This window comes from Marmota marmota, unplaced genomic scaffold (assembly GCF_001458135.2).
Source record: "Marmota marmota marmota unplaced genomic scaffold, marMar, whole genome shotgun sequence".
Lineage (NCBI taxonomy): Eukaryota > Metazoa > Chordata > Mammalia > Rodentia > Sciuridae > Marmota > Marmota marmota.
The window spans coordinates 7,112,393-7,137,917 of record NW_026000076.1 but is presented as its reverse complement, the minus strand read 5'-3'; the positions used below and the strand labels follow the sequence as shown (position 1 = coordinate 7,137,917).

At 34.7% G+C, this 25,525-nt stretch overlaps 1 protein-coding gene and 1 pseudogene across 2 annotated transcripts in view; both read left to right on the top strand.

The window, feature by feature from the left end:
* Ephx4 (epoxide hydrolase 4) overlaps positions 1-20,833 on the top strand; it is a 40,415-nt gene extending 19,582 nt beyond the window's left edge. Inside the window, exons 5-7 of one of the 2 annotated variants that reach the window (XM_048814462.1) lie at positions 490-593; positions 3,968-4,014; positions 20,359-20,833. In XM_048814462.1, coding sequence (XP_048670419.1) covers positions 490-593; positions 3,968-4,014; positions 20,359-20,590 — 383 coding nt within the window. In that variant the 3' untranslated portion in view covers positions 20,591-20,833. Of the gene's footprint in view, positions 1-489; positions 594-3,865; positions 4,015-20,358 lie in introns of both variants that reach the window. The other variant, XM_015500846.2, reaches the window with a different exon arrangement.
* A 1,312-nt stretch (positions 20,834-22,145) lies between these two features.
* LOC107155056 lies at positions 22,146-25,525 on the top strand (annotated as a pseudogene).

Genomic DNA, 25,525 nt, shown 5'->3' with positions numbered 1-25,525 from the left:
ATTGAATGGCTTTTCTAGGTATGTGAATAAAGTTATAAGAAATTCTTCAGTTGCTTTTGAGGGCAAATGAGTAAGATGTTCAATTCAAATCAGTTAGTAAGGAAAAACTTTTATCATTGGGAAATTACATAACTAGGAATTCCTAAGAAAAATGTTAGGTGACCTTGGAGCAAAAACAATGTTTAGGCTCCCTTTTATCCTCTGAGACTTCATACAGTGGAACTTGTTGGGGTTTTTTTTTGTTGTTGTTGTTGTTTTGTTTTGTTTTTTGTTTTTTTACTTAAAGTTCTGTAAGTTTTCTAAATAGTAGAAATACTTATAATAAAGTAAAAGTACATAGAAATTGTTCTAAAGAGAAATATACACAAACTTGATGCATTCTTTGTTGGAATTGTCCTAAAGGTGAAATTGCCCTAAAATGAAGTTTTTCAATAGAAAAAAAATAATTATATCTCTTGGATAAAGTCAAACATAACATTTTAATTGCAGAATATATTTTACAACACCCTGCTCAGCTGTTTAAATCCAGTTATTACTACTTCTTCCAAATACCATGGTTCCCAGAATTCATGTTCTCAATAAATGATTTCAAGGTAAGTCAACCAAATAATGCATTATTGTTATTAATGAAAAATATTTTTAGTGAAAGTCCATCTTTAAGAATGAAAAATTAAATAAAAATGATAAAACAATGAATTGTTTTAAGGACTTTTCTATAGGCTTATTTATTTTTATAGTCTCTTTATATATTTGATTGTCTGGCTGTTGTTCATTTTTGTGTGTGTGTGTGTGTGTGAGAGCTTGTACTCCTCAGGCATATCTCTTTTTAGAGAACATCTCATGGGGAGGTGAAGGACTATGAATACCATCTGAGAAAGTTTGACAGCAGCAGAAGTAGAAGCCCTTGGGAATAAACAAATCCCCTAAACAAACTAAGTATGCAGATATAGACATATACCATGAACACTGATATGCAGATATCTTAGAACCTTATTGAATGCTGATATATCCAAAATGGTGTTAGATATTGAGTAAGTTAAAGAAAAAAGACAACATTTTACTGAAAATAATTCTGTGTATATCTTTGAAAGATAAGTAGTTGGGGGTGGCGAGGGGGGACAGGGGATTGAACCCAGAGCCTTGCACATGCTAAGCACATGCTCTACCAAGCATAAGCCCAACCCCATTATTAGGTTTCTATCAAACCTAATAAGGAATGACAACTGCTTAATATCATTTAATACCTATTCAAATTTCTTTAATGATTTTAACTGTCTTGATATACCTCATTTGTTTGAATCAGAAACCAAACAAGGTCCACACATTCTGTTTGGTGATTTTGCCCTTTTTCCCCCTTATTTTTATGTTTTAATTGAGACAGGGTCTTGCTGTGCTGCTCAGGTTGGTCTGGAACTTCTGGGTTCAAGTGATCTTCCTGCCTCAATCCCTCGAGTAGCTGGGACTATATGCATGTGCCACTGCACCTGGATGTCATGGCCTTTGAAATGATTAGAGTTCCTTTTTTCTTTTTCTTTTTTAATACCAGTTATTTATTGAAGAACTTGGAGTATTCATCCTAGGGAAAGATCTACATTTTGGATTTGACTAATTGTTTCATCAGAGTGGTATTTCATGTTCTCTAACCTTTCTCTCCCTACTTCATAGGTGCTGCTGATACAGAGGTTTAACTGGATTGAATTTTAATTTGACAAGAAACTTAATAGGTTGTGCTGTGTGTTTTCTAACATGTCACCTCAGGGATGCAGATAATGTCCAGTTGCCCTGATTTCAATAATACTAACACTGATCAGTAGGCTCACGCATTGTCTTCAACCTATCCAAAATTTCCTGAAAACCTTTCACCAAATGAAGCTTAGCATGCATTGATGATGACAGTCTGGATTTATTGTTTCAATATGATGTGCAAAACATTGATTTTCTAATCATTCTTTGTGCTTTACTAAACCGGAATTCCATAAAGAATTTTACATCTTCTATTTTATTATTCTTAAATAGAGTTCACACAACAATGTCAGGATAAATGCCTTATTCTTTTATTAAACAACTTTCAGTGTAATCAGTGTATATTTGTTATGTACCAATCAATCACAGTTGTTATGTCTTTTCTTGATACTCTGATTGTCCTATAGTAGGCAAGTGGGAACCCTTGTGTCCCTTAAACTAGTGTCAGTACTTAAATGCTCAGGAACATTTGACCTTAATATATTAGACTTACTTCTTATTTTCTGCCCTAGATCTGGAACCAGATATTTATCCAAGGTATTTTAGTGCCTTTTAGTAGGAAGCAGTATTTAGATTCCAAAATCTGGGTGTCAAGGTGATCATTGTTACTGGGTTGTCATTGCTTCTAGGTTTTCCCATTGCACAGAATTTGGACATACAGATTCATAAATCACAAGTTCTTATTTGTATTCCCAAGGTAAATTTAAGATGACAGAGTTTTTACTTAACTTCTTTGATTTTATGTAAAACATTTCTGAAACAAAGTACATTCAGAGAGGGCTTGTTTGTCTCTGTCCCCTCTACCTCATTTCACCCTTCTCCCAGAGGAAACCATTTTGTTTGGTTTGGTTTTATCTTTCTGCTGTTTTTGTTTGTTTGTTTGTTGTACCACAGATTGAATGCAGGAGCACTTAACCACTAACCCACACCCCCAACACTTTTTATTTTTATTTTGAAACAGGATCTCACTAAGTTGCTGAAGGCCTTGCTAAATTGTTGATACTGGCTTTGAATTTGTAGTTTTTCTGCCTCAGCCTCCCAAGCCACTGAAATTATAGGTGTGTGCTACCATAACTAGCTCTGCCATTTCATTTTTTTTCTAAAAAAAGCAAATAGGTATCCATTTGTCTCCCCCTTCTTACACAAAAATAGTATATCTTTTACACAAAAGATAAATACCATATTCCACCCTATTTTTTTCAACTTAATACAATATTCTGGCAATCAATCCTTGTAAGTATAGAGAGATTGTCTCCACCTTTTCTTGGAATACTAAGAATACATAGTATACCACTCTGGGGCTATACCATAGTTTATTCAACCAGTACCCCATTGATGAACTTTTGATTGTTTCCAGTCATTTTCTGTAACAAATAATGTTGTAGTTAATCTTCATACATATGTCATTTTCATATTTTTGTAAGTGTGTTTTGGGGTTGAAATTTTTGCATTTTAAACAAGTCTTTCAGTTATTCTGATGCAGGAGGTTTAGATCCATACTTTGAGAAATGCTGATATAAAGCAGTATTTTTCAAAATGCAGGTGGGGACCCATTAGTGAGTCATGAAATCAATTTAGGAGCTTGCAACTAGAATGCAACTGGAATGTTTAAAAATTTATAACAGAATTTAATTGAGAATGTCATTGTATATTATAAGATTAAGGACTGTTTCTTTAAACTTTTGTTTTATATATTGCATATATTTCTGAAACTTATTTGAACTGAATCATGATGTAAAAATGCATTTGTTACTCTGGTATGGTCATAAAAGTTTGAACAACTTCATAGGGGAAGAGATTGGTTGTCAGTAAACAATATCTACAGTATTAAGGAAGGCTTTTTGGTAGGGGAAGCACTTGAGCTGGGCCTTGTAAAATATAAACAGACACCATGAAGACAAGACACTTATTGTAAGATTGCAAAGGAGATTAAAAGGGAAGAATATAAAAAATAAAGCAAGGAAAACAGAAATGCATAGAATGTCTTTGTAAACAATGAGGTATCAAACCTGACTAAAGCTGAAATTAGAAGTTGTCATTGCTATCCAATTTTAAAGTCAATGTTTTAGTTTATTACTAGATAACTGAATAGTTTTAATTATTCTCTTTCCACTTAAATTAGGCATTGAAACACCTATTTACCAGTCAAAGCACTGGAATTGGGAGAAAAGGGTGTCGATTAACAACAGAAGATCTTGAAGCTTATATTTATGTCTTTTCTCAGCCTGGAGCATTAAGTGGTCCAATTAACCATTACCGAAATATTTTCAGGTTAGTATAATTTCTTTTTGTTTAAGTAAAATATTTCAGTCTGATCCTAAAGAGAAAATATTTTATTTTTAATATTTAGTTCACCCTTTATCCAAAGAGTCAAATTCAGAATTCTGATTTTTTAATAGCTGCGTAATCTTTTTTATGAAAAACTTCAAACTTATGGAAAACAATATAACAGATAATAGATAAAATAACATAATAGGTCCTCCATGTAGCTGTCACTTGTCTTATCCATAAAATTTTAAGAAATATTTTTTTCAGTGCTGAGGATTGAACCCACTGAACTACAACCCAACACTTTTCATTGATTTTGAGACAGGGTCTTGCTAAGTCACCAAGGCTGGTCTCAAACTTGTAATCCTCCTGCTTTGGGCTCCTGAGTTGCTGGGATTACAGGCGTGCAACACTGAGCCCAGCTCAGCACTTTATATTTCTAGGTTATGTTAGTACTCAAGATACAGTTAGTACTTAAGAAACACTGATGACCAAAACTAGATAAGGTTCCTGATTTCACAAAAGTTGTAGCATTGTGGGAAAATAGACATTAAGCAAGTAGTCACAGCAATTCAATGCATGGTCATAAATTAACAGGTTTTGATAGAGATGAGAACTTAGAAAATGGGGCATGAACAAAAAGTAAAGGGTGATTTAGATGTTGATTAGACAAGGTTAAGGGCAGGAGGAATTCTACTAAAAAGCATGGACCAAAAGAAAAAGAAAAAGCATAGACCAAAGCCATATAGAAAGATTCAGTGTTGTGGCTTCAAGTGATACAATTAAAGTCAATTTGGCTGGAGCACAGAAAGCGGGGGTGCAGAGAAAAGCATGGAATAAGGGTGGGCCCAAAGGTAATTAGCAGCTGGCCATGCAGAGAGTCGAGTAGGACACATCAAGGATTTAAGATTATGCATGTGAAGCCAATGGAAGAGAGTTTTAAGCAGAAAAGAGAAATGACCCAATGTGTATTTGGATAACTTCACTCAGGCCATTATATGGGAGAATATATTGGAGGAGATTCAGAGTGAACATAGGGAAACCATAACAGTTCAGGCTAAAGATGATGGTAGCTTGAACTAATCTGAAAACAGTGGAGAAGAGGAGAGAGTAGGTAGATTTGAGAGATATTTAAGAAGTAAATTAGGAAAGGGGTTGGTGATGGGTTAGACGGAATGGGATGAAGAAGGATCTCCAAGATGGCCCTGGATTTCTGGCATGCACTTCTGTATGGATAGCCATGCTATTTGCTGAGATAGAAAACACTAGAAGAAGAATATTTTTGAGGGAAGGTCATGAAATTTATTGATCACTGGCTGAGCTTAAGGTAATACTTTGGATATTCAAATAGGTAGTTGGATATTAAGGTATGGAACTCAGGAGAATATCTGGAATAAAGATACAATAAAAGCTGGGAATCACTGACAAAAATAACTGAAGCTTTGGTTTCAGAAGACATTTTCTAGGGAAAAAATAGTGTAGAAGAGAAGAGATGGAGCTTTAGATTTGAACTCTAACCAGGAGAAAAAGATTTTTCTTGAGAATTAGCAAACTGTTTACAACCTGCTTAAGGAGGTGTAGGTTTCTGAATTTATTCTACCTCTGTAATACTGGAAATCCAGGGGCAGGAAGTATATTTTGACATAGTCTTAATCTGTTAACAATTCCTAGGAAACCTGGCAGAAAAATAGACAAAACCTTTCCACCTTCAGACCTTAAGATACTGTCACAGATAAAGTCCCCTGAAGATGAATTTATGATCCAAATTACAAAAACCGCCCAATAATACCAATCCACCAATGATGAGAATCATAATATAATTGCAGCAGAACCCCTGTAAATTTCAAATAATAGAACTAATAGAAACTATAACGTGTGTGTGTGTGTGTGTACTGGTATTGGGGATTGAACCCAGGGGTGCTTTACCTCTAAGCTACTTCCTCAGTCCTTTTTATTTTTATTTTTTAGAAGGACAAAATGTTTTATTTTAAAACACTGGAAAAACATTAAAAGACAAATTTCTATTATGTAACCAGGAATGTTAAATATATGGAAATTGTAAATCTTCCAAATGTGGTGGGCATTTCCAAAGAACTAAAAATTGTAAATTATTCTACATTTTTCTCTAATAACAACATATAATGGTATAATGGAAATTACCACAGCCTTACTAATTATTTCAAGTCGACACCTTTGGCTTCAATTTAATTACACAAATAAAGTTTTGTCCAAGTTGGTCCTGACCCATGAAACTTCCAGTTGAATTTCAGAAATGTTAACAAAAGTACCTTCTTTCTTGCCTGTGAATGTCTGGGTATTGCAGTATTGTTGGTTTATGTCCACTGCAGACACTGGTTCTAAGCCAGCTCAAGGGTCTTCAAGCATTGAAAGCTTGAAATAACTCATTAGACATTTTTTTTTTCTCTACTACACCCTGATCCAAATTGTGTGGGTATCTTTGGAGAACCCTGGGGGTGGGTTTGCACCTGCTCTGAGGAGTAGCAAAAGACTGCTGGGGCCCTCGCAGGAGCTTGGAGCAGGAGTCAGGTTGGCTGCTATGGGACAGAGACCTGAACAGACCCTGAGAAGCTGTTGCCCTGTTGCCTAAGAGTGGCTGCTTCAGTAGGGCCTAGACTGGTGCCCATAAGGTGGCATGTTGTCTGCCCCCTCCCGGGGTACCCCAGGGGTCGGTCCCACAACCCCAACCTCCTACAACTAGGACTGGGTAAGAAGGAGTTGGAGGTGGAAAATTTAGTAGGTGCACATCAGGAACCAACGCTGAAGACCTCACTGCTGCGTTCTCTCATTGAAACTGCCCTCATTTTAAATTTTAAGACAGGGTCTCACTAAGTTGCTGAGGATCTCTTTAAATTGCTGAGGCTGGCCTCGAACTTTCGATCCCCCTGCCTCAGCCTCCCAAGTTACTGGGATTATAGGTGTGTGCCACTGCACCTGGACCTATAAAATATATTTAAATCACTATATGAAAGAATTAAAAAACAAGGGGCTGGGGTTGTGTCTCAGTGATAGAACACTTGCCTAGTATGTGTGAGGCACTGGGTTCGATTCTCAACACTGCATATAAATAAATAAATAAAATTAAGGCTTATCAACATCTAAAAATATTTTTAAAAATAAACAAGGAAAATCAGGTATAGTGGCACCCACCTTTAATTCTGGGTACTCATGAGACTGAGGCAGGAGGATCACAAGTTGAAGTCCAGTCTCAGCAATGAGACCCTATCTCAAAATAACAAATATAAGGACTGGGAATATACTCAGTATAGAGCAACCCTGGGTTCAGTCCCCAGTACTAATAAGAGAGAGAGAGAGAGAGAGAGAGAGAGAGAGAGAGAGAGAGAGAGAGAAACAGAATAAGATCAAAGCAGACTAGAAGTAGTTGGGGGAAAACCTGAAATAGCTTCTAGAAAATGAAAATTATGGTTATTGAAATCTTAAAGTCCATAAGTGAATTAAATAGCCAATCACATAAGCTAAAGAGAATTACAAGTTGGAAGTTAGAGCTGAAAAATTTACTCAGCATGTGGCTTGGAGAGACAAAGCTATTATATATATAATATATATATATTTATATATATATATATTTATATATATAAAATATGTATAAAAAATATATATTATATATATATAAAATATATATAAAATATATATATTATATATATAATATATATAATATATATTATATATATAATATATATATATAAATATATATATATATAAAAAACAGGTTGTAAACTCTAGCCAAAGCAATCAGACAGACAAAAGAAATTAAAGGGATACAGATAGGAAAAGAAGAACTCAAATTATCACTATTTGCAGACACTATGATTCTATACCTAGAAGACCCAAAACATTCCACCAGAAAAATCTCCTAGAACTAATAAATGAATTCAGCAAAGTAGCTGGATATAAAATCAACACCCATAAATCAAAGGCATTTCTGTACATCAGTGACAAATCTGCTGAAAGTGAAACTAGGAAAACCACCCCATTTACAATAGTCTCAAAAATAAATAAATAAATAAAATACTTGGGAATAAATTTAGTGAAAGAGGTGAAAGACATCTACAATGAAAACTACAACACGCTAAAGAAAGAAATTAAAGACCTTAGAAGATGGAAAGATCTACCTTGTTCTTAGATAGGCAGAATTAATGTTGTCAAAATGACCATACTACCAAAAGGACTATATTCAATGCAATCCCAATTAAAATCCCAATGGCATTCCTTATAGAAATAAGAAAGCAATCATGAAATTCATCTGGAAAAAATACTCAGAATAGCCAAAGCAATCCTTAGTAAGAAGAATGAAGCAGGTGGCATTAGTACTCCAGACCTAAATCTATACTACAGAGAAATAGTTACTAAAACAGCATGGTATTGGCACCAAAATAGACATGTAGACTAGTGGTACAGAACAGAGGACACAGAGTCTAACCCACATAACTTCAGTTATCTTGTATTAGACAAAAGTGCCAAAAATGTACATTGGAGAAAAGATAGTCTCTTCAACAAATGGTGCTGGGAAAACTGGAAATCCACATGTAACAAAATGAAATTTAACCTCTATCTCTCACCATGCACAAAACTCAGCTCAAAGTAGATCAAGGACCTAGGAATTAAACCAGAGACCTAATCTAAGTAGGCCCAAATCTCCATCATGTCAGATAAGATCAACTTTCTTAATAAATCTCCTGTAGCACAAGAATTAAAACCAAGAATCAATAAATGGGATGGATTCAAACTAAAAAGCTTCTTCTCAGCAAAAGAAACAATCAGTGAAGTGAATATAGCCTACAGAATGGGAGCAAATCTTTACCACAAGCACATCAGATAGAGCACCAATCTCTAGGATATATAAAGCACTCAAAAATCTTAACACCCAAAAAACAAATAACCCAATCAATAAATGGGCCAATTGCTGGTGGGAATGCAAATTGGTGTAGCCAATCTGGAAAGCAGTGTAAATATTCCTTGGAAAACTGGGAATAGAATCACCATTTGACCCAACTATCCCACTCCTCGGTTTATACCCAAAGGACTTAAAAACAGCATACTACAGGGGCACAGCCATATCAATGTTTATAGCAGTACAATTCACAATAGCTAAACTCTGAAAACAATCTAGATGCCCTTTAGTAGATGAAACTTTCAGTAAGGAAACTTTGGCATATATACACAATGGAATATTGCTTAGCATTAAAAGAGAATAAAATCATGGCATTGGCAGGTAAATGGATGAAGTTGGAATAATATAATGTTAAGTGAAGCAAGCCAATCCCAGAAAACCAAAGGCCAAATGTTTTCTTTGATATGAGGATGCAGACACCTAATGGCTATTGGGGGAGTAGCATGGGAGGAATGGAGGAACTTTAGATAGGGGCAAGGGGATGGAGGGAAAGGGAGGGGGCAAGGAGGGAGGAATGATGGTGGAATGAGTTAGACATCATTATCCTAAGTACATGTATGAAGACACCAGTGGTGTGATAATATTTTGTGTACAATCAGTGTCTTGAAAAATTGTGCTCTATATGTGTAATATGAAATAAATTTCATTCTGCCATCATGTATAACAAATTAGAATAATTTTTTTTTAAAAAGAAATCCTAATGTATATAAGCATATTCAAGGCTCTGACAAGTCTTTTAATAAAGGGAGTTTTCATTGTTTTGAACAACAACAAAAAAAAAACAGGTTGTATTTTACATGGATGCTAAGATCTAAGAATATATATATATATATAATATACTAAGAACTTTTGGTGTATGTGTGTGTGCATGCACACACTCATACATACACTAAGATTTTTTTTTCTGGAAAAATAAAAGAAATAGAATGTATTAAGTTTTTTTAATATGTATTTTTTTAGTTGTAGGTGGACACAATACCTTTATTTTATTTTATTTTTTTGTGGTGCTGAGGATCGAATCCAGTGCCTCATGCATGCAGGCAAGCAGTCTACCACTGAGTCCCAGCCCCAGCCCTGTATTAGGTATTTTTAAATTAGTAAAAAGGAATAAGAAAACTATCAGAAGAGGGCAGAAGAGGATAAGAAATAAAGAAGTAAATAACAAGCACAAAATATAACAAAACAATTTCAGTATGTCAGCACAATCAATATTAATGTATTAATCTTTCTAGTTAGTAGAAAATATTAGACTGGTTTTTTTTTTATTAATTCCAACTGTGTGGTGTTTATCTGTTGAAAAGTATAAGTATTTAAAGTGGTTGAAAGAAGATTTTAGAAAGTTATAGCAGGTGTTTGTTTAAATAAAACAAAATCTCTCAAATTCTTTGACTGAAATCCAGGGGGAGTAATGAGATTATATGAATTAGGTGAAAAGTAAATTCAAGCCTTTTACTTACACAATGACAAACTTGTGCTCTTTACAAATGTTTATATGTGTATAATGAAATAACACATTTTCATGCAAATCTCAATTTTGGATGGAAGATAGGTATGATAGATTTTTTTTAATGTTCTCATTTTATTCCTTAATCAGCACTAACTTAGAGATACAGAGCAGTATGTTTTAAGTAACTATAAGGGAAAATATTGTCATCTTTCTGAAGTAAGAGAACTTCATTAGGAGAACCAGCATTGTTCATTAGGAGAACCAGCATTCCCAAGAGGGAGCAACAGAATCCTGTTAATTAGGGGTGGGGGAGGGAGAGAGAGAGAGAGAGAGAGAGAGAGAGAGAGAGAGAGAGAGAGAGAGAGAGAGAGAGAATGAATCTGTGAACAGCAAACCTCACAGTATTTTAAAAGCAAAGACAAAGTTTTAAACAAGAATGCTGTAGTTGGGTAAAGGACACATCAGACCTTCTGAAAGCACAATTGATCCACTCTGAGCTATAGGATAAGCAAATTCAAGTACTTTATTAAAAATAAAGTTTATGACATATAATAATCCATAATTCACAATAAACCAACTATGGAATCAGCCTAGGTGTTCATCAGTGAATGAATAAAGAAAATGTGGTATGTATACACAATGGAGTTTTATTTGGCCATAAAGATAAATGAAATTATGTGAATTGTGTTGCATGTATCACTGTAGTATGATGACTTTAATTCTTTAGCTGGGTCATATGGTGGTTCCATGCCTAGTCTTTGAGGAACTTCCATAATGGAAAATCCCACTTTTAAACATACTCTGTTAGACATTGTGAAAAGAAGACTTGTTTCAACTCATATTATGCCACCAATATAATTTTCATACCAAAACAAAATAACAAGAATCATTAGATAAGACAGGAAGATTATAGGTCAATTTAAGTTAAACATAGACACACATATTTAAAATAGAATATTATCAAACTGAAAGACCAGGCTTGCACAGCATAAACCTGCAGGCCTAGCTGTTTAGGAGGCTAAGACAGGAGAAGCATTTGAACAAAAGAGTTTGAGACCAGTTGGGCAACATAATAAGACCCCCATCTCAAAATGAAATTATCAGGGGCTAGAGTTGTAGCTCAGTGGTAGAGCACTTGCCTGGCATGTGTGAGGCCCTGGGTTTGATCTTTAGCACCACATATAAATAAAAGATCCATTGACAACTAAGAAATATTTTAAAAAATAAGAATAAAATAAAATTATCAAACTGAATCCAGTATGCATTAAAAAATTAAAACAAGAATGGTCCAATATGTAAAAATCCATTAATTTAGTTCATCACATTAAAAGATTAGAGGAAATAATATGATCATCTAAATAAATTAAGAAAAAACATTTAATAAAATTTGACACACATCCATGCAATAATTCTTAGTAATCTAGAAAAAGAGGATATAGGACTGGACCTTAGGTAAGACTAATTCTCCCAAAGGGATATTTCTAGGAAATTGACTTTTGCTTTAGTTGATTGTCCAAGATAAATAAATAAATAAGTAAGACATTAAGGGTGTTTTTTGTTGTTGTTTTTTATTTTGTTTTCTTTTTTTTTTAATTAAGAATACAGGGGCTGCAGTTGTGGCTCAGGGGTAGAGTGTTTACCTCACATATGTGAGGCACTGGTTTGAATTCTCAGCACTACATATAAATAAATGATTAAAATAAAGGTCTATCAACAACTAAAAAATTTTTTTAAAAAAAAGAATACAGAATTTATTATAGGCTTTTGACTCAAATTCCACAAAATATACCTATCTTTGTAGATACAAAAAATAAAGTGGTAAGCTATTTTCAATTATTTATAAGGAATTTTTCTCCCATTAGTGTATCACTTTTCAATACAATAAATTATTCTGTGAACAAATTTGGCAGCCAATACTATACTATAGAAATTAGAGAAATTAATCATCTTAATAAAAATAATGGTTGTCATATATGGATATGATACTCTTTTTCCTTTTCATTTATTTTTTTAACATTTAATTTTTTTTCTAATTAGTTATACATGAAAGTAGAATGCATTTTGTTTCATTGTACACAGATGGAGCACAACTTTTCATTTCTCTGGTTGTCCATGATATAGAGTCGCATCATTTGTGCAATCATACATGTACCTAGGGTAATGATGTCCTTCTCATTCCACCATCTTTTCCTACCCCCATGCCCCTTCCCCTCACACTTCCCCTTTGCCCAATACCAAAGTTCCTTCATTCTTTTCATGCTCCCTCCCCCCATTATTGATCAGCATCCACTTACCAGAGAGAACATTTGACCTTTGGTTTTTGGGGATTGGCTTACTTCACTTAGCATAATATTCTCCAACTCCATCCATTTACCTGCAAATGCTATAATTTTATTCTCTTTTAATGCTGAATAATATTCCATTGTGTATATATACCATAGTTTCTTTGTCCATTCATCTATTAAAAGGCATCTAGTTCCACAGTTTAGCTATTGTGAATTGATCTGCTATAGATATTGATGTGGCTGCATCACTATAGTATTGTGATTTTAAGACTTTTGGGTATAGACCAAGGAGTGGGATAACTGGGTCAAATGGTGGTTTCATTCCACGTTTTCTAAGGAATCTCCATACTGCTTTCCAGAGTAGTTGCACCAATTTGCAGTGCCACTAGCAATGTATGAGTGGACTCTTTTCCCTGCATCCTCACCAACACTTATTGTTGCTTGTATTCTTGATAATTGACATTCAAATAAATAAGACATTAAGAATGTTTTGCACCAGTTATTTGTACCTAGAGAACTGTAGGTCACATGAAAAGATTCTCTAGGAATTAGGGCCAAGATGATGCAATTCCTTTGCTTTGTGTACCATCCACAGTTGTATTTTTATCGGAAACTTGGGAGGGTCTGAGAAGACCTGAAAAAATCATGATAATTCATAAATAATGTATTTATACAGAGTTATCTGAGATAATAATATGTTATCTCCTGCTTTATGAAACCATCTTTTTAAGTTTCCTTTTTCTTGTTCTCTATGTTCCATTGTCTTTCTGTTAGTCATATTATGGTTCCATAACAACAATGAAGAAGGGAACTTCTGTCTACCAGAATTCTACAGCAAACATTTTATAATGAAACACTGAAAACATTCCCTTTGACAGTAAAGGAAAGAGTTAGGCACAGTGTAACATGCCTGTAATCCCAGTGACTCCAGAAGCTGAGGCAGAAGGGTCACAAATTTGAGGCCAGTCTCAGCAATTTAACAAAGCCCTATCAAAATTAAAAATAAAAAGGTTTGGGGATGTAGCTTAGTGGTAAAGCACTCCTGGGTTCAATCCCCAATAACAAATAAATAAAAATAAAGAACAGCATGATGGTATATGCCTGTAATTCCAGTGACTTCAGACGCTGAGGCAGGAGAATCACAAGTTAAAGCCAGCCTCAGCAACTGAGCAAGGTCCTAAGTAACTTAGCAAGACCCTTTCTCAAAAAAAATAAAAAATAAAAATAAAATAACAAGGGCTGGGGATGTGGCGCAGTGGTTAGTTAAGTGCCCCTGGTTCAATCCCTGGTACCAAAGAAAGAAAAAAGAAATTTAAAAAAATTTTAAAACAAAGAATAGACAAAATTGGCTGCTGCAGCTGCTTCTATTTACCACTTTTTCAGAAGTCTTAGCAAACACATAAGAAAAAACTTGGAAAAGGAAGAAACATAACCATGAAAATTCATAGATAACGTGTTTATATGTCTAGAGAAGCAAGAGAATCTACAGAAAAATAATAAAATTAAAAATCATTCATCAAAGTTGACATGAGTTCAATGCACAAAATTATAATCTTATAAACCAAACATAGTTTAAAAAACATACTTCCTAAGTAGATGTCCATAAAAAAGCAACAAAAATTATGAGGTATATAGGAATAAATCTAACAAAAGATGGTCTTTATGGACTATCAAAATTACTAGAAGACAATAAAGACTACAGAATTGGAGCAGCAGCTATTTACCAGTCAGTAGAGGAATATTTTATTAATATCACATTTGATACAGACTTAATCAACTCTGGTCTTTCATGTTTATGAGGGGAAAAATTCAATATCATAAAATTATTGATTGCTCCCCAAATTAATCTGTAAATTCAATGCAACTTCTGTCAAGAGCATGCAAGTTTTTAATGGAACTTAACAATCTGATTCTATTATTATATGGGAGAACATAAGATAATTTAAAAGAAAATAATGGGTAACTATCCCTATTAGATGATAAGACCAATAGTAAGGCTATAAAATAAACAGAATATAATGTTTTCTTTGGGATGAACAAACTGACTCATGAAACAAAGAAGAAAGCCCCCAAACAGGATATATAGAAACCTAGTATGACAAACCTAGCATTTTGAACCTGTAGTGAAAAGATTCGATATTTTTTTTTTTTGAGAGAGAGAGTTTTTAATATTTATTTTTTTAGTTTTCGGCAGACACAACATCTTTGTTTGTATGTGGTGCTGAGGATGGAACCCGGGACGCATGCATGCCAGGCGAGCACGCTACTGCTTGAGCCACATCCCCAGCCCTCAATAACTTTTAGTGAAGCATTTAGATATGCACATAGAATAAAATTAAATTTGGCCTATTTTACCAAACAAGAAATAAGCTTTTGTGATATTCAAAAACCCAAATATGATAAACAAAACATTCAAATATCTAGAAGATAAAACTTTCAAGACCTCATGGGAAAGGATTTCTTAAATAAGACACAACAGCTTAAATTATAAAGGAGATTGATAAATTTGACCACATTGCAATTAAAAAGATCAATACATAAAAAATATAAAATGATGAGGCAACCTCAGATGGGGAGAAGTCATTTGCAATGCACAATCATGAATTAATAATATCCAGAGTTTATGAAGAACACCTCCAAATCAATAAGAAAAGAGTAGATGAATTGAAAAAAAAATAAGTGAAGGATGTGAAAAGGTAATTCACAGAAGAGGAATCTAATGGTGAATAAACACATGAAAGATGCTCATCTAGGTAGTCACATATAGAGCATAGATTTTACTGTTTGTAATAGAGACATAACATAATAGTGACATAGATAAGATAGAAATTTATGTCTCCCACAAATACAAGGCTTGGTTTGTTATTCTGTCGTCCAGAGGGTGGTGCCCTTGTCTTTGTGGTCCAAGATGGCTACATTTCCATCTACATTTCAGTTGGTGGAAAGTAGGAAAGGAGGAAGGGAAGGCATGCTGGACACAACCTCAAAGTTGCACACATTATTTTTCACAACCCACATACCTCACCTAGCTGCAGGAAGCCTGGAAAACATATTTAGTCCTTTTTCTTAAGTAGGTCTTTGTCCAGCTGAAAATTGAATTTTCTATCACTATAGAGAAAAGAAAGTTTTGCAGAGCAGTCTAACACATCAGGCAAATAAAAGATTTAAACACTTGTTGAGAACAAGTGTTGGCAGTGATGTGAAACTGAGAGGGTCTTTTCCTTTGCAGTGCTAGGGATCTAACCAAGGACCTGGTATGTGCTAGGCAAATGATCTACCTCGGAACTACATCCCCAGCCCCCAAAGATTATTATATGTCTCTTTTGGAAGACATAGTTCAGAAATCAAAGTGGCAGTATCAAGTAAAGTTGAGAATGTGCATACCCTTTGAGGTAAGAATATGCATATCCTATGAGGAAGCTTTTTTTTTTTTTTTTAAAATCAGGTATTGAACCTTGGGGTGCTCAACCACTGAGCCATATCCCCAGCCCTTTTTTTTATTTTGAGGCAGGGTCTTGCTAGTTTGCTGAGGTTCTCACTAAGTTAATGAGGCTGACTTTGAACCTGCAAACCTCCTTGTATATAGTATAAGGAAACTCTTGCTCATGTACACAAATGGACATTTATAAGAATAGTATTTAGTATTGAATTATTGAAATAACTGGAAATTTTTAGTCATGTGGTGAAATTCTATACAGGAGTAAAATGAATGAAGTAGAATTATATGCATCATCAACAGATCTCTCTCTCCACTTCCCTCCTGCCGCAGTCCGGCTGGGCAAAATAACCGGGAGGTGACAAGCAACTTGAAGGTTGAAGCAGGAACTGCTTTATTGCAGGGAAACTCAGCGGGAACTGAGCGGGAACTCAAGGTAGCGGGCACCCAAGGTAGCAGGAGCCACTTTATTGCGGTACAACAGAGGTATATATACCTCACTGATTACACACAGCTTGTCTCAATTAGCATCATCTAGATACAGTAGTCAGCCAATAAGGAATCCTCATCATCTTAATGGCTCAGTGGCGTTGCCTCACAAATTACTCCTCCTAGCAAACTGCCAAGCGCCATCTTGACTTGGTTGCGGCCCTCAACACCCTCCTTTCTTTTTTTTTCCTGGTACTGAAGTTTGAACCAAGGCCCTTGCACATACTAGGGCAAGTGCTCTACCACTGAGCTACATCTCAACCCATGAATGGATAAATTTTACAAATATAATGTTAAGGCACAAAAGCCAGTTGTAGAAAGATGTATAGTATAAATTTTATATAAACTTATATAATAAATTTAAAAACATGCCAAGTGCTTCAATATATTTTTATAGAAAGGTATATACCGTGAAAAGGTATGGGGGGGCAGCTATGATCAATAGCATTTCTTTTTTCCTGCCCAATTTCTGAACCAATTAAGAAATCAAAGAGTCAGCAGATGAAAACCAAAATATCATCTTAATTATTGATAAAGGGCAGATGGAAGTCTGTGTCTTAATATGAGAATGAGAATTAGAACAGTCTTGCTAACTCTATACTGCTAATCAGAACAGTTTAACTGTGGGAAAGTTTGCAGACCAAACTTGCCCTCTCCTGTCCCCTAGGTTACTGTCTCCCACTAATCCCAGAGAAAGGAAAGGAGAAACTAAATCTCTTATCTTTAGGACATATTATTTGACACATGCACTCAATTCAGAACCCTGAACAAACAGCTGTCACTTATTAGCCAGGAGTGAAACAAGATCCAGGAGTCCTTAAGGAAAATCTCTCCTTATGGAGACTGAAGGAATGGGGAAGAAGAATTCTAACACATGTAAGAGTTTAAAAACATTCATGGGGATGGTCAGAACTGAATTTCAGCATAGTCAGTACATTCTTAAACTCCAGTGTGTATCAGAATCACTTGGAGGGCATGTTCAAAGAGATGGGACCCCCAACTCCAGTTTTTGATTCAGTAGGTCTGGGATGGGGCCCAGGAATTGGCATACCTAAAAAATTCCCAGTTGATGTAGATGCTATTTATTAGAGGACCACATTTTGAGAAACACTGCCTTAAAGTGAGGGAAGGAAAAGAAATGGTATCAAGAAAAGCTAGGCAGAAAGAAACAATATCATCTGCAGTGCTTTATTTCTTAACCTGAGTGTTGGGCATGAGAGTGTTATTATTTTCCATATTACTTCTTAATCAAAGTAAAGAAATATTTCCACAGAAAAATGTAATGATGAAGTGTGTAACACTCTGGAAATTACTGCCTCAATACTTGTGAATCAGCTAATAATTCAATTGGGAGGAGTAACATGCTAAATTCAGACTAATTTAAAATAGGAAGGTTAAAGTACATTTTGATACGCTAAATGATTAATAATATAGAGCAACCATTGTTAAGACTTGTTACAGTTTATTGGAATTCCTAAATTGTACATACTAAGATTAATCATTTTTTTAATATTTATTTTTTAGTTATAGGTGGACACAATGTCTTTATTTTACATTTATGTGGTGCTGAGGATCGAACCCAGTGCCTCACGCATGCTAGGTGAGCACCCTACCTCTGAGCCACAATCCCAGCCCCAGATTAATCATTTTTAATTACAAATATTTTGTCACATTTTCCCAATAAGTTACGCAGTTTAACATCCAAAAACCTGCTCTTAAAACATTTACAGTTTTATTTTATTTTATATATAATTTATATTTCATATGAAATTTAGCAGTTTGCAACCTCAGAACCAGAAAATATGCTTTTCTTTTAATTTTCTGAAAATGCCTCCTTTTTTTATCTCCAATTTGATCTGGTGAAGAATTTGTATTTCTGACTACTAGTCTTTTAACACTCCCCTTACCTTAATGATTCAATTATCATATACATAAATATTGTTAAGGTATGTAAATAATTGTTTAAAATATTTTCCTTTAAAAATATTTATTTTTAGTTGTAGTTTGACACAATACTTTTTGAAAATTTTATTTATTTATTTATTTTTAATCTTTTATTGATTTTTTTAAATACACGACAACAGTGGAAAGCATTACCATTCTTATTACACATATAGGACACAATTTTTCATATCTCTGTATATTTCAAGCCAATTCATGCCTTTATACATATACTTTGCTTTTTTTTTTTGCATTACAATTCTTAATACACACATATACCACAATTTTTATGGTGCTATAGATCGAACCCAGGGCCGTGCGTGTGCTAGGCAATCACTCTACCGCTGAGCCACAACCCCAGCCCCTAAAATATTTTCATTTTAAACATTCTGTGCTGTTGAATTTAAAGAATAATTTTGTCTATCAATTTACTCATTCATAAAGAATTTAACTTTTAGGTGTATTTGTATAAGCAAATGATGGTCATTTGCATGGGAATAAAAAAATCAAGTTCTTTGTAGGCATGTATGGTATTCCAACATTCCAACAGCATTCTATCAACCCCAAGTGGCCACAGGTCAAGTTTTTTGATTAAGTAACAAATATGTGATTCAGCGCTAGAGAGCATCTAGTTAGATATTCATTCTCACTCTTATTCGATAGGAATCTAATAAATACCATCCACCTTTCTAGAAACATGTGTTACAGAAAGTGACAGAAGCTTTAAAATATTTATACCCTATAGCTCAGAAATTCTACTGGTCCAAGCAAATTATCTAAAATGCCAACAGATTTTGGCAAATAGCATCACTTAAAATAAGGGGAAATATCACAATGGATGTGAGATTAGTCAAATTACTTATTGGTTATTGTGCCATGTTATGGATTATTATACCATTATTATTTTATATGGGTTATTATACCATAAAATAATATCTTTAGCAATTCTTTTTTTTTAAGTTATTAAATGAAAAAATTTTAAGATATGATTTAATGTGAAAGTTGCATATGAATACTGTGTATAAATCATGCATATTTGTTGCATTGTATTTGTAGTAAGGTTTCAACTGTATGCATAAAAAGTGACCAAAAGATTATCTTTTGATGATGGAATTATATGTGATTTCATTTTTATTCTTTATACTTTTCTGAATTTAAGAAAATACACAATAAGAACTTTGTTTTGAAAAGAATCTTCTTGCAAAATAAATCTAGTATAATGCAATATTAAAGCTCAGTCCACACATATTTTCTGATTTTTCAGCTCCAGTTTTCAATAAAATGCATCTGATTATCTAAGAGCAATTGAAAATATATTTAAATAGTAACATAGCTTAAAGCTATCTTTTATTCCATTATTCTGAATTTCTGGTTATTTTTATAAAGCAATTTTTTCTCATAGTGATGAATTTCATATTTAATTTACAGCCTTCATTTTTAAATTTTGCTAGCCTCATCCAATTTAAGATTTTATTGGACCCTTTCTTAAATAACCCTTTAAATTTTTTATTGTGCAGGTTGATTGCCTAATGCAGTGTTTCTTAACCATTTTTTTCTTTATCACTTCCCTAAGGAGCCTTTTTAGACATATTTTCCTTAATCACCTGCCACACCATGAAATTTTAATATCTGTTCATGTATTGCATGTATATCCATCCTTTATATGTAAAAATTAAGTTCCCTTTAAGAACCAGTTTTTGCCCCTTTGGGAGGAATATTGCCCACTTTGAGAATACATAGTCTAATGGAACATGTTATAGGAAAATATTATTTTAACTTTTGCAGTGAATCTCAAAGCCCACATGTTTTGTTTTCATAGCTGCCTGCCTCTCAAACATCACATGGTGACCACTCCGACACTCCTACTGTGGGGAGAGAAAGACGCATTTATGGAGGTTGAGATGGCTGAAGTCACAAAAATTTATGTTAAAAACTATTTCAGATTAACTATTTTGTCAGAAGCCAGTCATTGGCTTCAGCAAGACCAACCTGATATAGTGAACAAACTGATATGGACATTTCTAAAAGAAGAAACAAGAAAAAAAGACTGACTTTATCTTCTATGAGGGATCTGTAATGAAATCTAAATATTTTTTTAAAATTGTTTTCAACTTCATTATGTTTTATTAGGGGAAACCCCTGTTTTAATATGCTTTATCATAAATAAATATTCTGATAAATGGTATTGAAAAAAATTGAGAATGTGTGAACGAGTATTATAATGTTTATTTCCATCCGTCATATTTTGCACAGAAAAGCGTCTGCCTTAAATTGTATATATATGTACAAAAAGGATGTTGGGAAAAATGGCTCAGTTTGAATTCCATGCTTTCTTTACCCTGTTAACATATGGTGCCTTTACAAATATTAAAGTTTAGCTGTGCCATATAAAAAGGCAAATCTGCAATGGTATGAATTTTAATTTTATTGTTCAAAAGTTCTTTTTACTATTTTTTAGTCATTAAAAATTCTATTATCAAATCTTTTGGATTTATAGTAAATCTATGAGTGTGTAGGTAAATAAGATGATTACATTCTGAAAATTGGCCATAAGTACTACTGATATTCGGAAGAGTAAATCATATTGTAAAACGTACTTCTCAGATTAAAGGTGAGAGATTTTGAAAAGGTATCAAAATGTCCTTTTGCTCCATTCACTGCTACAAGAAATGAGTACTGTGCTTTTTATGTGCTTTAGAATCTGTGCTTGACAGGGCAGGGATTTGTTTTCAACTGATAGATACTCAGAGTCTATAATAAAGGCCTGGTACACTGCAAGCACTCAAATATTTGCTTAATGGATAGACACAATAATCCCCCCTTATCCATAGTGACACATTTTAAGACCCCCTCAGTGAAGGCCTGAAAGTTGGGACAAGAACAATCCCTATAGAATTATGTTTTTTCCCTCTTAATTAAGCCCTTACCATATATTATTCCTATAACTTTTTCAGTTTGAGGTGTGGCTGCAAAATTAGCATTAATTTCTTTTTCATTCTTTCCATTTTCACAGAAGATTCACTCTTATTATAGATCATAGCAAATTCAGCATATTTTTTTTCTTTCCCTTAAGTCAAGAACTTTCACTTTTCACTTAAAGCAAGCATTTTATGGTTTCTCTTTGGCATATCCAAATTTCCAGCGTCACTAATCTCGCACTATGGGGCCATTACTAAGTAAAATTTAGTGTTATCAAGTAAAAGAAAGTTTACTTGAACACTGCCATTTCAGGACAGCTGACTGATAATCAAGAGGGCTACTAAGTGACTGGTGGGTAGAAGGGTGGTCAGCCTGGATGTGCCACACAAAGGGATGATTCACATCCCTGGTGGGATGAAGTTGAACGGTGCAAGATTTCATGACACTATTCACACTGCTACACAACTTAAAATTTATGAATTGTTTCTGAAAATTTTCATTTAATATTTTCAAACTGTGGTTGACCATAGGTAACTGGAACTGCAGAAAAGAAGGAGGGTATTATATCGGATACAATTCTGGCACTGTGGGGATACCATAAGAGAAAGATGACAAGATAACATGGAACTTTCCTCTAAGATGTTTACACACAATGCAATTAAATTAACTAGAGCTTAAAGAGTAGAAATGAACATTGCAGGTAAGAGTGAGAAGCGTTACAGAATAGAGAACAATATCTACTCGTGGGAGTGCTACTCATTCTCTTGGGTTGTTGTCTTTTGATGCAGGAGACAACTGGTAACATTGCCAAATCATGGCACCTTAAAGACTATACTATGTTCCCAAATAAGCCCTAAATTGGTGAAAGGAATGTTTCCCTCATAAGCATAGTTCTGATAGTGACAGAAAAAGGTAGACTATCCCTAAGAATTCTTATTGTACCATAGCAACTTGTATTAACCATAAAATCTTTTGTTGTTGTTGTTTCATGCAGAGGATTGAGCCATTAAACCCAGGGCCTCATACATACTAAGCAAATGCTCCACTACTGAGCTATATCCCCAGCCCTTTTTCATTTTTTTTTTTTTAAATTGTGAGACAAGGTCTCTGAATTCCCAGCTGGCTTTAAACTTACAATATTCTTGCTTCAGCCTCTCAAGCAGCTGGGATTACAGATGTGTGCCACCAAACCTGGCTTAAAAACTCAATTCTTCTGCTGCTTCTTCCTCCTCTTCCTTATTTATTTATTTACTTATCTATCTATCTATCTATTTTGGTACAGGGGATTGAACCCAGGGGACCTTAACCACTGAGCCACATTCTAGCCCATTTTATTATTATTGTTTTTTTTTTCTTTTAAATTTGAGTCAGGGTCTTGCTAAATTGCTGACACTGGCTTTGAACCTACATCCTGTCTCAGCCTCCAGAATTTCTGGGATTACAGGCTTGCACCATCACACTCAGCTTCAGTTGTTTATATATTACAATGGTACCTGATAAAAACATTGCAAGGTAGGGAGTTGTAATTAGGATAGAGGACATAGCTCAGTGACAAAAAGCTTGCCTAGGATATTCAAAGCCCAGAGTTAATCCCCAGCACTGCTTTAAATTTAAAAAAAAAAGGAAAAATGTTGTAATTGATATTTATTCAAAAATGGAAAAAGTTGTAATTAATATTTATTTCAGTAAATATATATCTTTAATAGGTATATAATTTATACATAAATGTCAGAAATTATTATGTGAAAACAATTGAAGCATATATGTCAAAAGCAGGATATTTGCAAAAATACAAAATGGTTGTCATGAAGCAAGAATATTTTAAGTTTAAAGCCAGGCTGGGCAACTCAGAGACCTTGTCTCACAATTTTAAAAAAATGCACATCATTTTAATTCTCCTGTTACATTTATCATCTTTGATTTTTTCTGATTTTAAAGGTTACACATAATTTCTTCTTAATCCACAGTTTCCTCTAAGAGTTCTGGTTACATGCAAACAGGAAGAACATTTGAATGTGAAGAAGGGGTCCCTGCAAGAACACACTCTCAGATCCAGTTTAATAAGGGGTTTACTAATCCAAATCCCTAGTTTACTTAGAAGTCTGTTTGTAGCTTGGAGGTTCATGGACTCTCAGATGGAAGTATGGTAGATGAGTGTTGCCCAGGAAATGAATAGGTCCTCATATCTTTCAGTGGAACGAACCCCGCTTCATGCAGGAGATGTGCATTAGCATGTGGTGCTGGACCTCCATCATCCTCATGGGGACTGTACTGGTGCCAGTGCAAGTGTCCTGTACCACCTTTCTCTTCAACTTCCTCTGGTCAGTGGCTTGGCCATCCTGTTCAACTGGTTCAACCCACCAAGAATTGAAGAAGAAAACTGATGAAACCAGTCCTCAAATTCTTGTTTCTGGTCATGTTCTTTTTCACTGGGTTCATGATTAAAGTAAAAAGGGAAAAGGGACCTGATTTGAGTCTCCCATCTTCATTACAGCCACACTCTACTATCTTTGAAGCAATCACCTTTTTTGTGGCATCCTTACCCTCCATGGTCTCTAAGTTGAAACTCACAGGTTCCAATGTCAGGGAAACTCCTCCTGTCAACATAGCTGGTGCTTGTGACCCAAGAAGACCCCAATCCCAGGAGTAATACCAGAAATGAAATCCTGGAGCAAGTGACAACCAGAAGGAAGATCTTGATTTTCCCAAAAGGAGTGTGTACCGATTACTTTTGTCTAGTCACTTTGGCTGCTGTGGCGGGGGGGGGGGCAAGGTACCAGGAATTGAACTCAGGGAGACTTAACCACTGAGCCACATCCACAGCTCTTTTTATTATTTTATTTTGATACAGGGTCTTACTAAGTTGTTCAGGGCCTTGCTAAGTTACAGAGGCTGGCTTTGAACTTGTAATCCTCTTGCCTCAGCCTTCCAAGCCGCTGGGACTATAGGCATGAGCCCCATGCCCCACTTGTCTAGTCCCTTTTAAACTAGGAGCCTTTTCTTCAGGTGTCTCCGGGTAGTTGGTGCTGCTCAGGTACCCAAATACCAGGACACATTAACCTAGACCTGGCCAAGGTTTACAGGCTTCCAGGCCAGTATGTTGATCCTGAGTCAATCCTTCACCAGGGTACAAGCTGAATTTATGCATATTTATATCCCAAATGTGGAAGGGAAAAAAAGTCTCTTGTTTTTGCCAGTACAGTACCTATTATCATGGCAAATGCTTTGGGATATCCTTGACAGACCACACTTGAGAAGACTGCAGACTGATGGTTTCTGCAGGTAAACTTCAACTACCCATGGAAGCTGATTTTTTGGAATTTACAAAAATTATCCAGAAATTGAAAATAAATTGGGATAACACTGATAACCAATTGGATGGATGTACTGCAATTGCAGTTGCCTCAAAAGAAAGGAAGATCAGCAGGGTGTGGAGGCACTTGCCTGTAATCACAGCAATTCAGGAGGCTGAGACAGGAAGATCATAAGTTTGAGGTCATAAGTTTTGAAACTTAGCAAGACCCTATCTCAAAATAAAAAATAAAAAAGGGCTGGGGATATAGCACAGTGGTAAAGTACCTCTGGGTTCAATGCCCAGTACCAAATTAAAAAAAAAAAAAAACAACAATAGAAGGAAGATCAGAATTGAAGAGTTTTCAAGTTATTTAAAACTCCCAGTTTCAGAGTTCTTGAAACAAATTTTGCTGTCTTTGACTGAAGTAATGATGGCACCACAGACTTCAGAGAATATGTGATAGGTCTATTCTGTACAATCCTGCCAATAATGAAAATATTCTGAAAATATCACATAAGCTTTTTGATCTTGATGAGAATGGTTTCATAACAGAACAGCAATTCATTGTTATACTTCAGGCAGCTTTTAGAGTGCCAGATCATAATGTTTCCAGACTCTTTTAGGAACTAACTGGAAAGAACTCTGCACACAATTTACACAAGACCTTTAGGAAATTTTCCCTGAAGCATCAGCATGTGCCAAGTTATTTAATTCATACCTAGACCTCCAGGAAGTCTATCTATATTCATCTCCATAAGAAGTACAATCTTAA